We start from the raw sequence: 17,844 nt of genomic DNA, 5'->3' as shown, positions 1-17,844 counted from the left end.
TTGGTGCCTATACTTCTGAGATCTTACTAATAAAATTTTTTTTCAAAGACTAATGTCTTGAAGCATTTTTCCTGTGTTTTCTTCAAGTAGTTTTATAGTTCTGTGTCTTACATTTAGGTATTTGATCAATCTTGAGTTGATTTTTGTATAGGATGAGAAGTGGGGGTCTAGTTTTGTTTCGTTTGATTTTCATATGGATATCCAGTTTTTCCAGCACCATTTATTGAAGAAACTGTCCTTTCCTGAGTTAGCGTTCTTGGTACCTTTGTCAAAAATCAGTTGGCTATAGATGTGTGGATTAATTTCTGGGTTCTCTGTTCTGTGCCATTATTCTATGTATCTGTTTTTATGCCAGTACCATTCTGTTGGAGTTACTATGACTTTGTAGTTTATTTTGAAGTCTGGTAGTCTAATGCCTCCAGCTTGTTTTTGGTTTGTTTTGTTTTGCTTTGTTTTGTTTTGAGACGGAGTCTAACTCTGTCACCCAGACTGGAGGGCAGTGGCTCGATCTCAGTTCACTGCAACCTCTGTCTCCTGGGTTCAGTGATTCTCTTGTCTCAGCCTCCCAAGTAGCTACGACTACAGGCTTGTGCCACCTTGCCTGGCTAATTTTTTTTTTTTTTTTTTTTTGTATTTTTAGTAGAGACAGGGTTTCACTGTGTTAGCCAGGATGGTCTCAATCTTGTAACCTCGTGATCTGCCTGCCTGGCCTCCAAAAGTGCTAGGATTATAGGTGTGAGCCACCGCACCTGGCCTGTCTTGTTTTTTTCCCCTCAAGATTCCTGTGTGTGTGTGCGTGTGTGTGTATGTGAGATGGAGTCTCGCTCTTTCACCCAGGCTGGAGTGCAGTGGCACAATTAAGTTTGAAATCTTAATAATTCACAATCAGGCCGGGCGCGGTGGCTCAAGCCTGTAATCCCAGCACTTTGGGAGGCCGAGGCGGGTGGATCACGAGGTCAAGAGATCGAGACCATCCTGGTCAACACGGTGAAACCCCGTCTCTACTAAAAATACAAAAAAATTAGCTGGGCATGGTGTTGCGTGCCTGTAATCCCAGCGACTCAGGAGGCTGAGGCAGGAAAATTGCCTGAACCCAGGAGGTGGAGGTTGCGGTGAGCCGAGATCGCGCCATTGCACTCCAGCCTGGGTAACAAGAGCGAAACTCCGTCCCAAAAAAAAAAAAAAAAAAATTCACAATCAGTGGGTGTCATGTAAATTTAAGCTTTGTTGTTTAAGGTCGTTTGAGTTTTTGTTTTTGTTTTTGTTTGTTTGTTTGTTTTTTCTGAGACAGAGTCTCATACTGTCGCCCAGGCTGGAGTGCAGTGGCACGATCTTGGCTCACTGCAACCTCTGCCTCCTAGGTTCAAATAATTCTCCCGCCTCAGCCTCCTGAATAGTTGGGACTACTGGTACCCACCACCACACCCAGCTATTTTTTTTGTGTGTGTATCTTTAGTAGAGACGGGGTTTTACTGTTTTGGCCAGGATGGTCTCAAATGCCTGACCTCATGATCCGCCTGCCTTAGCTTCCCAAAGTGCCGGGATTTCAGGCCTGAGCCACCTCACCCAGCCCTTTTTGAGGTTTTATATAAATTTTATGATGGTTTATTTCTGTGAAGAATGTCATTGGCATTTTAATAGGGATTGCATGGAATCTATAGATTATATTGGATAGTATTGTCATTTTAACAATATTAATTCTTCCAATTTATGAACATGGGTTGTCTTTCCATTTGTTTGTATCCTCTTCAATTTATTTTATCAGTGTTTTCCTTGTAGAAGTCTTTCACCTCCTTGATTAAATTTACTCCTAAGTTTATTTTTGTACCTATTACAAATGTATCTAGTTTTCTGATAGAAGAATGATCTCTTATTTGGGCAATAATGTCTTTTATCATCTTTTCTGTTAAAAATGTTTTGTTTTAACTTGGAAAGTTTGCCTTTCAAGCAATATCCAGTAGATTGTAGAATGGTGGGTGAATTTTGCCAAAGAGATGGAGCAGTTGATCTTAAAAGACAGGTTGTTGTTAAGAATATGCATGGATATGCTGGGCACAGTTGCTCATGCCTGTAATCCTAATACTTTGGGATGCTGAGGCGGATGGCTCACCTGAGAGCGGGAGTTTTGAGACCAGCCTGGCCAACATGGTGAAACCCCATCTCTACTACAAATACAAAAATTAGCTGGGCATGGTGGCGTGTGCCGGTAGTCCCAGCTACTCAAGAGGCTGAGATAGGAGAATCACTTGAACCTGGGAGGTGGAGGTTGCAGTGAGCTGAGATCATGCCACTGCACTCTAGATTGGTGACAGAGTGAGACTCCATCTCAAAAACAACAAAAAAAAAGAATACTCATGGGTGCGGTGGCTCACACCTGTAATTCTAACACTTTGGGAAGCTGGAGCCGGAGGATCACCTGAGGTCAAGAGTTTGACGCCTGGCCAACATGGTGAAACCCCATCTCTACTAAAAATACAAAAATTAGCCAGTCTTGGTGGCAGGCATCTGTAATCCCAGCTACTCGGGAGGCTGAGACATGAGAATCATTTGAACCTGTGAGATGGAGGTTACAGTGAGCCGAGATCCCGCCACTGCACTCCAGCCTGGGAAATAGAGTGAGACTCTGTCTCAAAAACAAAAACAAAACAAACAAACAAAAAGAATTTGAATGGGTGTATTCAAGGGATAATGTGAAGTAGGGAGAAGACTACATATGATATAATTAAGCTTGAAATCTTAATAATTCACAATCAGTGGGTTTCATGTAAATGATATTAAGCTTTAATGTAGAAAAATAAATAAATAGTGGCATTGGTCAAATATGATGTCTTCTCAGTTCTTCTTTTGCTTAGGATTTTTAAAATTTTTTTGAGACTGTGTCACCCAGGATGAGCTGTCACCCATGGTCACAGCTCACTGCAGCCTCAAAATCCCAACCTTAAGCAGTCTGACTACCTTAGCCTCTTGAGTATGTGGGGTTACAGTCACACCACTATGCCAAACTAATTTTTGCTATTTTATAGGGTCTCACTGTGTTGTCCAGACTGGTCTTGAACTCCTGAATGCAAGCGATCCTTTCACATTGGCCTCCCAAAGGCTTAGATTACAGGTGTGAGCCACCACACCGGACTGATTTAGGCATTTTTAAAAACTAAGTTATTTTTCAATGTATTCTCTTCCCATCCTCCAAGAACATTAGAGTTACTTAGGGAAGGACTCAAGAAAGTGGGAGAAGGGTTTTTTAATATTATGGGACTGAGAACCAAGTTCAAATACTAATTCCATTAAGAAGGAAAAAAACATCTTCATTCTCAGTCTTGAGGGGTGTGAGCATGGGGGATAGCAGGATCACAGTTGATGTAGTGGACAGGAGAGAATTAATGAAGAGTGAGTGTTGTGTACTAGAACCTGAGCCTAGGCACTCCTCATATCCTTTCTCATTTTGAACAGTGAGTTAGTGTAGTCTCTGTACTACCAAAAGTGGTTTTTGTCATATAATTAAATATGTGTTTTCAATTTAAGAAGTAGGATGGACTTTTGTTTCATGTCTTTCTTGAGCATATTATGTACAAATCCCAGAGACATTTTTGTGAGATAGGAATGAATAAGTGGCAGTGCAAAAGGATTTAAAAAAAATTATTTTGGCGAGAAAGCTTTCAGTTCTTTTCCTCAGTCCCATCAGCACTACCTCAAATAAACACACAATCAGTATAAACAGTTGTTTACTTTGTTTGCCAAGGCAACTTCAAGACAAGTCCTGTAGTACGTATTCTCCCCACTTCCGTCAACCAGAATGCCTCCCAGAGCACCACTGGCTAAAGAATTCAACATTGTCAGAAAGGGTGGGAAAAACCATTTTGGTGATTCTATTGGAAAGTGTACATGCTTCAAAAGAAGTAGTAAATAAAGCTGGATGGAGGGAAAAAAACAAAACAAAACAATGGATGTTTATTCGAGGGGAAGAGAAAAGAGAGAAGTTATACTTTATGGGTTTATATTAGGTTACTAAAAGATGATATTTGGGTTCTTCATACAATAATAATATAATTTTTATTTAGCATTTCTTACATACCAAACACTGGTATAAACACTTTTACATTTATTAATTCCTATAATTTTTTAAACAATCCTGAGAGGTAGGTAGTTTTCTTAGAGTTTACTAATGAAGAAACAGGCACAGTAAGGACAACTGTCGTGCTCAAAGTAACACAACTAATAAGTGGCAAATTCAAGATTCAAATTTAGGCATTCTGGTTTCAGAGTTCATACCCTTAACTGCCAGGCTGTTCAACCACTCTAGTATGTATTAGGCCTTTCCTCTATATAAGGTTGTAAATTCACATAATTTTGTTATATTTAATTTCCCACTACTCAAGTTTGAGGGAGGAAGCCATATATATATATATATACACACACACACACACACACACACACACACACACACATACACATACATACATATATGTATACATATATTTTGAGTTGGAGTCTGGCTCCCATCTTGCAGGTTGGAGTGAAGTGGTGTTAGCTCACTGCAACCTCCGTCTCCCTGGTTCAAGCGATTCTCCTGCCTCAGCCTCCTGAGTAGCTGGGACTATAGGCATATGCCACCATGCCCAGCTAACTTTTGTGTTTTAGTAGAGATGGGGTTTCACCATGTTGGCCAGGATGGGAAAGCCATATTTTATATTTCTTTTTATCCCTAATTAAGCATTGTTCTTTTTTTAATAGAGATGCTTACTGAGTAAATGAGTCAATTCATGAAAAATGAAAAATTTCAGTGACCATTTTCCCTTCCAATTTTAGGATCTTCACATTATATAGCAGATCACTACCACTTGATCTGGCCTGTCGAGTCTGGGATGTATTTTGCAGAGATGGGGAAGAATTTTTATTTAGGACTGGATTAGGAATACTTCGATTATATGAAGATATTCTCCTGCAGATGGACTTTATTCATATAGCACAGTTTCTAACTAAATTGCCAGAAGATATCACATCAGAAAAGCTGTTCAGTTGTATTGCAGCCATTCAGATGCAGAATAGCACCAAAAAATGGACTCAGGTACAGTGACGTTTTCCTATCTCTAATAGATGTGTCAAAGCAGTTGACTTATTATAAAAAAGTTAGGTGTTTCTTAAATGTTAGTGCTCAAAAATATGTGTTTAAAAAATAATTTTGGACTTCTAAAAAGTAAGAGTTTAAATCAAATTGCCTACTTTTCAGCTATCCAAACCTAGGGTTTTATTTTATTTCGGTTCAATAATACGCATTTAGTGAAGCACAACCCACAATAGTCATTTATTTGCCAGAGTAGTTATTACTTTGGTATTTCAAATAGAAAACAATTTTATTATATTAAATACCTGCTGTATACTAGGATTAGTAGTTGAAAGAATATATAATGTATGGCTCTGGCTTTTAGATGCTTAGTCTTGTTAAGAAAGTAAAATTATTGGCAATCTAAGTTAAGTGACATAAAAGGATGGCAGTATCACTCAATCCATGGATGATATAAATAATTGGCATTATTAAATGTGCAGTTTTATTGGTTCAGAAAATGTTATGTTACCAAATAGTAATTTCAGAATATTTGGCAATTGTTAAAAATCAAAATCTAATCATATTTCATGATTAGAAAAAATAAATAAATAAAGGGGATTTGAGAATGGCACACTTTCAGGGGACAGAGTTAAATATAATAAAGCTTTTTTTGGTTTATAAACTATAGTTATTTAAATCTCTTTAATCTGGGTAGTAGTTTTTGAGGATTAATCTTTATTTTATATAATTTTCAGGTCTTCACATCTGTAATGAAGGATATTAAAGAAGGAGACAAGAACAGTAGTCCTGCTTTGAAAAGCTAGTCTTCAAAATTGACAGATGAATTGACATATAAAAGGTGGTTTTTGGATAAAGGTTTTTTTGTTTCCTATATAAAAGGCATGGAAGAAAATGTTGAAGATATCTAAAAGAATCAAGAGGTGGAAAACTGCTGATTTTAGATTTTATGGCTGAAGTAAATGAAATAAGTAACTTATTGACAGTATTAATAAAATGTTATTTTGTAGGTAGAGTCATTTTTCAAAGGAAAAAGTTTAAATGGTGAGTTTATACTCCACAATTTGGAATAAACAGTTTAATGCAATAAATTTTTAAAATAGCTTTGGAGATAACTTCAAATTTTTACATCTTTTCTTTTGTAACTGTTACCACAAAGATACTCTGGAGGTTAGAACAGGATTGTTAAGTACTACTGCTACCCTCCAAAGTACTATAGTACAGACATTGTTTCCAGTTTTGACCTTTTGAAGATATTATAGACCAGTAGTAAACAAATTGGTTGTAAATTATCTAAGTCACTGAAGGTGTCATTTATCTTCATTCATAAGTTGGGGTAAATGTGAGTTATCTAGGAACTGGAAATGTTGGTAGGTGATTGTTTATTGTTTGTTTAGATGTTTTTCCACAGTACTGTGTTCACTTTTTTTTTAAGGGAAATTTGTTGTCTTCCTTAAGGAATTTCTATCACTCAGAATTGTAGCTGTTCTGGTTCTAGTCTAACAAATTATTCATCTAATAATTTGACATTAAGAAAACTATAACTGGTAGAAGGAAAGTTCTTTGCACTTGAGTGGATTGAAGACTTGACTTTGAGAGTAAGTCCAGAAACTTATGAAGTTTCTCAGTGATAAGAGTAAAAAGTAGTGTATCCTGAGAGTTCTTAAATAGCATGCTACTTGGCAAGACTTTATATTTTTTTAGTTACAATTCTTCCACTGTCTATAGAAACAAAATTTGTTAACTCCAGTTTGAAATTTGAAATCTAATATGTAGCTAAATCTATGACTTGTAAAACACTATGCATAATTTTTCTAATCAGTAGAAATTAGAGTGAAAGAAAAAGATAAAGTTAATTTTTTTTTCTAAGTCTACATCCTATCTCTTATTCAATTGCCTGAAGAAGCTGTGTGAGGAGATAGTCTGGTTATTGGTTCCTTTATCTATCAATGCCATCCTAATCTCTTCACATGTTACACTAAATGCTGCCTGTAACCCATCCTCATCTTCTTTACTCATCATTGCTTTCTTCAAGGAAGATCTAGATACTGCCTCATCTACCTCATTATCAGCTAGTGACTGATCTAGTTAGTGACTCTTTGGAAGACTGATAGCCTCTAAATGAGTTATCCAACTTCCGCTTCCTCCCATTGGCCACTTTACATAGGTTTGAGAACTTAGCAGGTGCTAAATCCTCATGCCCACGGAGGCAAAATACTTTGAGGAATGGGAACATCTCTTCACTGTGTTCTTGGATCAGCCTTCTCTTAACCACCAAGAAATGCATGATTTCTCTGCCAACTCCGGGAAGTAGTGCTGTATGACTGTATCATTCTTTGATGAATTCTTTCATTGAAACATAGGGAGTCATTTCCAAAAAGGTAGTTATGAGCTTAAACTGACTTATGAACATTTTGCCTGTGGGCCCTACACTGTCATGACCCTCCAGTTGAAACAGAGCATGAATTATTTTTTTGTTGAGTTCTTGAACTGCTAACCAGGTGTATGTTTCCTTGAAGTCCGGAGCAGGATCCAGGTCAGATGAAGGAGGTGGTATACCTGGCTTAACTGCAGAAAATAGAGCATTGAACTTCTTCACAATGAGCTGCATTGGGTTTCTGTTTGGCTTTCTCACTGAATAGTAAATTAGGGAAAATGCTGCTTTTACTATTTTGCATTTTATGTCCACATTTACAGCCTTTTCCCAGTCAGGTGCTGTCCAAGGAACATGTTTCCTTTGGGAGGTCTGAACAGCATGATCTGGCTTGATGTGTTTCTTGAGCTCTAATACCATATTATAGAGTTGTTTAAATGTAGCCAACAGCAGTGTCAGAACAATTGACATTGTCCCTCCAAGATTCAATGCATTGGCTTTCAGAGCTGCTACTAGAGCCATACATGAGGCAGTGAACACATCTTTAGGTGGTGGCAAGGCTATATCTGATTAATAGAGATCTCTGATCTCTAACGACATATTGCTATTGTCCTATTACATTTAAATTTGAACCTAAACTAAATCACTTGAGTGTTATGAGTGATGTCTATATAACATGCCATTTGGCTAGATGTATAGTGCGTTTTTATGTTGCAGTTTGGTTTGAAACAATACTTAAGCACACTATTTCTGTTAGTGGTATATAGTTTTCAAACTAACAAGCTGTGATCCTTGTTAGTGTAGTGACTGCCTTTTTAGGAGTATGGGATCCTAGGGTGCCCATGTATTTTTATCCCGTGGGTCATTCTATCCTAGGGACTACTAGAAGACCCCTCAAAAGGTAACTGCTATTATAGGGACTTACTTAGTGGAAACTGGTAGTATAATAAAATATTGAAGGAGGCTACGGTCTTAGTAGGTTTTAGAATGACCTTTTAACCCCACTAACTACTTACTTGGTGTTGATGTCCCTAATAGAGGAAATACAACCTCTAGCAGTAATCTCATTCAGGTTATACTACCTGCCTAAATTTAATCATACTTGTATGTATTTGTTTCCTCAGTTGGAACTAAGTTACTGTATTTCTTTTTCTTATTTTTTTTATTATTGTACAGTTTCTTTACCTTTCAAGTATAAATGTGTATATAAAATGTAAATACGAGGAATTCACTAAAAACCACTCATAACAATTACTGTGTAAATAAAACTGGTAAGCAGAGTAATTACTTGAAGTGAGTCTTCATTACTTTGGGGATATCTGTTTTATTTAACTGCATCTCAAGAACAAAAAGGAAATACTCTGTTTTTGTTGGCCAAATTTGTCTTCCAAGGAATGCACTAGGCCTTCAGTCTTTTGAGACTGGCAGTACTGGCAGCTAAAATATTGTACTGTATCTTTGCTTGAGCCCAGTATGTAGGAAATATGTGATAATTCCCATGGTCAATATATGGCAGTTTTTGTTGTTGTTGTTAAAGTATATTTTCAATTAAAAAAAACTTTTCCTAATATACTCAAGATAATGTGAAATTTAATATGATGTTTCATTTGTTTGTCTACTCAATATATATATTTCTTACTTAATGTTCCTTTAGCCCAGGTCTACATTGCATTATTTAAATTCTGTTAGAAAAAAAAGTGCTGTTAGAAGACTCCAGTAACTCACATAGTTTTCTAAAGTCGGCTTTTATTGATGTCTTTTGCACTTGTGACCTTTGAGTATATTTGTTTGACTTTATAAAATTAGGTGGCATTTGCAAAAGGACATTCACATTTTCAGTATCTCTGACTTCAGGATAATAGCTTCCGTGTAGCTTAGGAACTGTTATTTTGACCTAGGCTAGTCAACTCTTTAGAGTCTACACTACTGAAGGGTATAATTCTAAAGCAGATAATCATGAAGTAATTTATCTTACTTCATAATGTCATATGATTTGATTTTTTTATTTTATGTTTTTGTTTGGATAAGATAAAATTATATTCCACGAGGGTATTCAGACACCAGGGACTAGTATAAAAAAAGAGTCAAAAAAGTATGAGGTAGCATTGGACAGTAAGTTATATCAAAATTTGTCATGACTAATTAATACTGTCAGAAAATAGTCTTCTGAGAGAAAAAAGTGTTATTTTTGTATTGAATCATATTATTTTGCTGTTTGACAAGCATTGTCTAAAATGTGAATTCTCAACTGTAATAAAACCTCATTAATTAGAACTCACTGCTTTACAACATGTAAAAACTTAAATGAAATCCAAGATTTCAGGGAAACTAGCCATTCCAGAGAAAGCCCTGCCCTTTAAAAATATTGTTTGCTTAGTAAGAGTGTAATTGCAAAAGTGGGAAATTTGAATTAATACATTATATTTCTTAAGCCCTGATTATTGCCAAGCACTCCCTCTTAATATTTTGTTAGGCTACATAAAGTTTTAAGGCTTGGGAAATTCCAAAATTGCCTTTCTTTCCAGATATTCTACTGTTCATATTGATCATTCCTTGATCTCAGTTAAGGAGAATTTACGTATGTACATTTTATTTTGTAGACTTGATTTATTTTCTAATAAACACCAGGAAGGAAATCTGACTTAAAATTATATTATGAAAGTGTTTCATTTGAACATTTATGTAAATAATAATGACTTTATTAAACTTAAAGTAAAATGACTTTTGTACTATTACAATGTATTTGACAAATCATTTTTATAATAAATATATAAATGATAAATGAATATAGACTTGAAGGAGTATATAAAATTGTCAACAGCGAGTCAACATTCTCATATTTCATCTTCAGGCATAATGCTGTACGCAATGGTATAAAAGCAGAAAGTAAAGCTTCAACTTCTGGTCACAGCTGGGCGTGGTGGCTCATGTCTGTGATCCTAGCACTTTGGGAAGCTGAGGCAGGAGCATCACTTGATCTGAGGAACTCCAGATTAGCCTGGGCAACATAGTGAGACCATCTCTACAAAAAAATTAAAAATTAGCTGGGCATGGTAGCATGTGTCTGTAGTACCAGCTACTTGGAAGGCTGAGTTAGGAGGATCACTTGAGCCTGGGAGGTTGGGGCTACACTGAGCTATGATCACACCACTGGACTCCAGCCTGGGCAACAGAGTAAGACCCTGTCTCAAAAACATTTAAAAAATATATTGCAGGAAGTTAGGAAACAAAAAAGCCTCTTATATGAGCCCTTGAAAAGTAAACACATTTTATGAAATTTTAGATTCCATGTTTTATTACTTTTTAACAGTGTCAATCAGCTGGGCATTGTGGCTCACACCTGTAATCCCAGCACTTTGGGAGACTGAGGTGGGTGGATCACTTGAGGTCAGGAGTTCCAGAGCAGCCTGACCAACATAGTGAAAACCTGTCTCTACTAAAAATACGAAAACTAGTGGGATGTGATGGTGGGCACCTGTAATCCCAGCTACTCTGGAGGCTGAGGCAGGAGAATCACTTGAACCCAGGAGGTGGAGGTTGCAGTGAGCCAAGATTGCACACACTGCACTCCAGCTTGGGTGACGGAGCAAGTCTCCATCTCAAAAAAAAAAAAAAAAGTGTAAATCAATTCCTATCATTTCTTTGCTCAAGATTCTCTAATGGCATTCCTCATAATAAAAATCCATACTCTTTATCCTTGTCTGCATGGTCCTAATTGATCTGGTCACTGCCCATCTTTCCAATTTCAGCTACAGTTTATAAACATTCTACGGTAGACACAGTGGACTTACTGCCATTTTTCAATTTGTCAGCCTTCTATCCACCTGAGGTCTTTCTTCCCTCGGAATTGTTTTTTATCTAGGTCTTTGTATGGCTTATATTTTATATCACTGCTTAAGGTCACTTCTTCAGAAGACTTTAAACATCTATCCACTATTCTTATGATCTTACTCCGCTTCATATTTCTTTATAGTTTTTATTACATATCACCAACTGACATTGTTTTATAACGCTGTCTATTGTTTCCACTACAGTATAAACTCTGAGGTCAGAAACATTGTCTTATTTACTGCTGAAGTGCTAGTACCCAAAATAGTGCATGGCACTACCCTACGGTAGATATGGATAATTGGATTTTTTTTATTTTGGTCCATTCCTCACTAAACTTACCTTTTCATTTAAAATTTTTTTCTATTATAGATACTGTTTTTGGTTCACTCAGAAACTTAAACATGTAAAGGTTGGGTAGAAGAGAATGAACTAGTGAAAGGAATAGGAATATCAAGAGAATGTGGGGTCAGAAAAGACAACGGAGAAGACTGTTTCCATAAAGGAGTGATTAACAGTGTTATGTTGCAATGTGGTTGAAATAAGAACTGAGAGAAGTCAATTAAACTTGGCAACGTGGAAGTCATTAAACCTTAGTGGGCTACTTTGGTGTATGCTGACTGTTGCAATCAGAGGGTTGAAAAATCAGTGGGAGGGAAGGAATTAAACATTACTAGTGTAGATAATTATATAAGTAAGCTTTAAAGGGGAAGAGAGAACTGATAATAGTTGGTAGGGAAAAAGGAGGTTCCAGCTGGGTGCTGTGGCTCGCACCTATAATCCCAGCTACTTGGAGGCTGCAGTGGGAGGATCCCTTGAGTTCAGGAATTAAAGGTTACAGTGAGCTATGATGATACCACTGCACTCCAGCCTGGGTGACAGAGTGAGATTTTATCTCTTAAAAAGAGGTAATAATGATTTCTAATCTAAAATGATTTCTGAATAGGCAGCAGGGAGTTGGGTTCAAAACACAAGATGAGAGAGTGATAAAGGTATTCAGGATGCAGATGGGTTTGTAAATTTGATGTTGGTAAGCTGAAAGGGGAATTCTGTCTTGTAGCTATTATTTCCTTCGTGAGATAGGCCAGAAGTGGGGCCATCTACTGTAACAAGAGGGAGCTGGGGTTTTGTTTTGTTTTGACTTCTATGATTGGATGGATGGTTATGCCATTAGTATAAAAAGGATTCTATAAGAGAAAGACATTTTGTGTGAGTAGGGAAAAGTGAATTGTAACATCTTCCTTAGAAGAAAATCCCCAGTGCCTCATCTGGAGGGTCTACCTCTGACTTTTTGTTCCACTCCCCCTTGCCAATTTGGCTTCAGTCATACTGGCCTTCTCTCTGATACTCAAACATGAACAAGTGTATTCCTGATTTACTCTCTGTACCTGTGTAGTTTCTGCTTGAATTGCTCTTCCCCCAGGCTGGCCAGCTTCTTGGCATTTGGTTCTCTGCTTAAGTGTTTGTCACTTCCTCAGATACCTGATTACCAATCTAAAATTCTCCCTTTTCACCCCCAACTCCTGGAATGTGAGTTCCATATCCACAGGGATTTAGTCTGTCTAGTTCATTGTTATACAGCTCCTATAATAGTTTCTGGCATCCAGGCGGCATTTTAATTTTATTTTTAATTTTTGTGGGTACATAGTAGGTATATATATTGATGGGGTACATGAGGTGTTTTGATACAGGCATACACTGTGAAACACATCATGGAAAATGGGATATCCATCCCTTCAAGCATTTATCCTTTGAGTTACAAACCATCCAATTATACTCCTTGTCTAAAAATGTACAATTAAGTTTTTATTGACTATAGTAACCCTGTTATACAATCAATAGTAGTTCTTATCCATTCTTTCTAATCAGAAGGCATTAAAAAAAAAAAAGAAAGAAAAGAAAACATGGGCAGGCACGGTGGCTCAAGCCTGTAATCCCAGCACTTTGGGAGGCCAAGGCGGGTGGATCATGAGGTCAAGAGATCGAGACCATCCTGGTCAACATGGTGAAACCTCGTCTCTACTAAAAGTACAAAAAAAAAAAAAATTAGCTGGGCATGGCGGCGCATGCCTGTAATCCCAGCTACTCAGGAGGCTGAGGCAGGAGAATTGCCTGAACCCAGGAGGCGGAGGTTGCGGTGAGCCGAGATCGCGCCATTGCACTCCAGCCTGGGTAAGAAGAGCGAAACTCTGTCTCAAAAAAAAAAAAAAAAAGAAAACAAAATAAATGTAGGCCCTTAAATAAAAGTGAATGAACAAGAGTTTTCACAGCCACTTTGAAGGGAGAGTTTGCACGACGGCAAAGACGTGCCAGGAAATGCACCAATGCACTTTTCTTAGCAAGTGTGGAACCAGATGTTAGTTGAGTGTGTGTTCTTTGAGAATCAGATGAGATTTTCTTGAACTCCATCTAATTTGTATTTGGACAAATTCATTCCCTCTCCTCCCTCCCTTTTCCCCCCTCCCTTTTCCCCCTCCCCCCATTCCCTCTCCCCTCTCCCCTTTCCCCTGTCACCTACAGAGCAGAAGATGCAAAGAACAAAGTTGCTAGAGAAATAATGAATGGAGGAAAGATTTGGGGAGGTGGGCCACAATTTAATTTGTATTAGTCCATTTTCATGCTCCCAATAAAGACATACCCAAGACTGGGTAGTTTGTAAAGAAAAAGAGGTTTAAGGGACTCACAGTTCCATGTGGCTGGGAAGGCCTCACAATCATGGCGGAAGGCAGAAGGTGAAAAGCATGTCTTATGTGGTGGCAGGCAAGAGAGAGAATGAGAACCAAGTGAAAGGGGTTGCCCTTTATATAAAACCATCTGTTCTCAATCTTGTGAGACTTAACTACTATAAGAACAGTATGGAGGCAACTGCCCCCATGATTCAATTATCTCTCACTGGGTCCCTCCCACAACGTGGGAATTATGGAAGCCGCGATTCAAGATGAGATTTGGGTGGGGACACAGACAAACCATATCAGAATTCAAAAGAACAAGGAAAGATTTTTCAATGTATTAGGGAAAAACCTCATAAAAAGCAGTGTTTCAAAAGTCAAAGGGAAAGAAATTTTGGAGGATAGGTTGATGAAGGTCAAAAATCTTAAGTAGAGGGAGGGTGGGTACAGTGGCTCATGCCTGTAATTTCATACTCTGGCATGACTGTAATTTCATACTCTGGGAGGTCAAGGCAGGAGGATCCCTTGAGCCCAGGAATTCAAGACCAGCCTGAGCAACATAGCAAGACCCTGTCTCTACAGAAAATTTTAAAAAATCAGCTGGGTGTAGTGGTATGCACCTGTAGACCGAGCTGCTCAGGAAGCTGATGTGGGAGGATCATTTGAGCCCAGGAATTTGAGGTTACAGTGAGCTATGATTGTGCCACTGCACTCTAGCCTGGGCAACAGAGCAAGACTGTCGCAAAACAAAACAAAGCAAATCTTTTTTTTTTTTTTTTTTGAGACAGAGTTTCACTCTTGTTACCCAGGCTGGAGTGCGTGGTGCAATATTGGCTCACCACAACCTCTGCCTCCTGGGTTCAAGTGATTCTCCTACCTCAGCCTCCTGAGTAGCTGGGATTACAGGTGTGTGCCACCACGCCCAGCTAATTTTTTTAGTATTTTTAGTAGAGACAGGGTTTCTCCATGTTGGTCAGGCTGGTCTCGAACTCCTGACCTCAAGTGATACACCCACCTCGGCTTCCCAAAGTGCTGGCATTACAGGCATGAGCTACCGCACCCGGCTTTTAAAGCAAATCTTAAGTAGAATAAAACTGATAGCTATGTTTTAGATTAGAAGGAGATAGGATTTAGAGTAACTACTAATAGAGGCTACATTTTATCTTGAAATAATATTCAATGAACTAGGAGTAAAAATGTTATCAAGCAAATGGGCTCACTGTCCATTGCACACAAAAGCCAATAACTATGGCACCTGCCTTTGAGAAAAGAAAGGCTTTATTGCAAGTGGTCAGCAAGGAGACAGGAGTGGGCTCAAGTCTGTCTCCCTGATTTGGGGTCTAGGGCAAATTTTAAGGGATCCGAGAGCACAGGAAAAGATTTTGGAATGTTGGCTTGGCAGGGTCTGATTGGAGGGCTTCAAAATGTACCATTTAACGTAAGGTACTGTTATAGAACTGAACTGTGGTCCACTTGCCTGGCTCAGGAAGACAAGACATCCACACTGTGCTTTTGCAGCTGCAGGAATTGGGGCAGCTCATTCTTAAAACCCAAACTCCCTGATGGCTTGCAGGTAAGGATTTTTGAAGGCAGGGGTAAATTTCAGGAAAGCAGAAATACAGGCAAAGTAATCATTTAATACATGGAGTCTATGCATTGTTTTGACCAAAATGGTGAGGCATCTCAAAGGGTCGGGGAGGAGGACTTGAGGAAGAGGTCATAGATGAATTAAAAGGTTTTCTGATTTGCAGTTAATTCAGGAGGTGAAGCTTTGTCTAAAAATTTGGGGAGCTGAGTGTGGTAGTGTGTGCCTGTAATCCCAAAATTTTTCCCTTTGACTTGAGAGGCTGAGAGGATGGCTTGAGCCCAGGAGTTTGAGAGCAGCCTGGGCAACATAGTGAGACTCCATCTCAATTTTTAAAAATTAAAAAATAAAAATTTGGGATCAGCAGAAAAGAATGCTAGCTCTGCTTGTGTGTGTGACCTCCTTCAGGCCCGTCAGGAATAAATTTAGAACAAATGAGGCAACAGAGTGCCAGCAGATGTGTTTGGTGGGGCTTGGGGTTTCTAAAAAACAACTCAGAGACATACGCTAAGATATTAATTTTAGTTTTTATAGAGGAACCGAACATCTGCTGAATCTAACTTCCTTGGCTGTTGTTTTAGGCTACTATTACCTTCTTCTTTATCGAGTTGCTTATTTGCTTCTCAGGGCTAGCTAGGTTCCTAGAATTTCCTTTGAAGAACTCAAGATTTTCCTTTATTCTCATGGTTGGAGGGCCCACAGGCCCCTAGAGAAGGAGGGTCCCCCTGCTCCATCTCAGTATGAAGTTTTTTTTGTTTTGTTTTTTTGAGACAAGGTCTCGCTCTGTCACCCAGCCTGGAGTGCAGTGTTACAATCTTGGTTCACTGTATCCTTGACTTCCTGGGCTCAAGTGATTCTCCCACTCAGCCTCCCAAGTAACTGGGACCACAGGCATGTGCCACCACACCCTGCTAATTTTTGAAATTTTTGTAGGGGCTGGGCACAATGTGTCACGCCTGTACTCTCAGCATTTTGGAAGGCTGAGGTAGGTGGATCCCTTGAACCCAAGAGTTCGAGATCAGCCTGGATAACGGTGAAAAACCATCTCTACAAAAAAAAAAACCAAAAAACAAAAACAGACAAAAAAAACCCCAAACCACAAAAATTAGCATGGCGTGGGCTAATGTCCACCATTAAAATGTCCCAGTGTGGTGGCTTGCACTTGTAGTCTCAGCTACTCGCTAGGCTGAGGCAGGGGGATCACCTGAACCCAGGAGGTGGAGATTGCAGTGAACCGAGATCTTGCCATTCCACTCCTGCTTAAGCAACAGAGTATGACCCTATCATAATAAAATATTTATAGAGTCTAGGTCTCCCTTTGTTGCTTAGGGTGGTCTTGAACCCCTGGGCTCAAGTGATACTCAAGCCTTGGCCTCCCAAAGTGCTGGGATGACAGGCATGAGCTGCCACGCCTGGCCTGTTGAGGCAGATTTTAGCCCCGCATCTTCTCGGCCAACAGACTCCTCACTTCTGAAAGAGCTACTGAGTTCAGGTTCCCATCTTCTTGGTTCCCAGTGTTGTTAGAGGTCAAAGCATTTTCTATTGAACATTTCTGGGCTTTTAGCTCTGTTATGAACTAACTCGACATTATGTTATTAACAGACTAGGCCCAGTTTGGGGGCACGTCCCACAGTTACAAAAATACCTGTATTTCAGGCCTCTTATTTTAACACAAAGTGAATGTAGGCTTCTCTGTACAAGTCAATTTAAACATTAGTCCATCGGTTTTCTCACTTGTAATGTAGGAATAAAAATAATCTGCTATGCTAATTTTAGTGTTATGAAAACTGCTGAGGATGGTTATGACGGACGTGCAAGGTAAATCCCCCCCCTTTTTTTTTTGACGAAGTCTCTCTGTCGCCCAAGCTGGAGTGCAGTGGCGCGATCTCCGCTCACTGCAACCTCCGCCGACTGGGTTCATGCAATTCTCTGGCTTCAGACTCTCGAGTAACTGGGATTACAGGTGCCTGCAACCACGCTCAGTTAATTTTTGTATTTTTAGTAGGGACGGGGTTTCACCATCTTGACCAGGCTGATCTTGAACTCCTGACCTTGTGATCCACCCGCCTTGGCCTCCCAAAGTGCTGGGATTACAGGCGTGAGCCACTGCGTCCGGCCGGTAAATTCTTAAATTTTGCAGACACAATCATACAAAGTTGTGAGAGTCAAAATGAAGGAAACAGGTGATTACATGACAGACATATTTAATGCCACAAATCCTAAGAAATTAGAGGTGGGAAAGGGGGCCCTGGAGAGGGAGATAAAGGAAATAGCTGAAAAAGAATGCAAACAAGAAAAGGAGGAGCTGAACGCTGAAATAAAAACC

The 17,844-nt window shown here is 38.9% G+C and overlaps 1 protein-coding gene across 4 annotated transcripts in view; it reads left to right on the top strand.

Moving 5' to 3' along the window:
• Positions 1-9,030, top strand: part of TBC1D12 (TBC1 domain family member 12) — a 129,853-nt gene extending 120,823 nt beyond the window's left edge. For 3 of the 4 annotated variants that reach the window (XM_032245663.1, XM_032245662.1, XM_032245664.1), the window contains 2 exons: positions 4,807-5,065; positions 5,800-8,720. In XM_032245663.1, coding sequence (XP_032101554.1) covers positions 4,807-5,065; positions 5,800-5,868 — 328 coding nt within the window. In that variant the 3' untranslated portion in view covers positions 5,869-8,720. Of the gene's footprint in view, positions 1-4,806; positions 5,066-5,799 lie in introns of all 4 variants that reach the window. The other variant, XM_032245661.1, reaches the window with a different exon arrangement.
• The last annotated feature ends 8,814 nt before the right edge of the window (positions 9,031-17,844 follow it).

Source organism: Sapajus apella, unplaced genomic scaffold, assembly GCF_009761245.1.
Source record: "Sapajus apella isolate SASKATOON/1434 unplaced genomic scaffold, GSC_monkey_1.0 scaffold58, whole genome shotgun sequence".
NCBI lineage: Eukaryota > Metazoa > Chordata > Mammalia > Primates > Cebidae > Sapajus > Sapajus apella.
The sequence above is the reverse complement of the archived record's forward strand: the minus strand, read 5'-3'. Positions and strand labels throughout refer to the sequence as shown.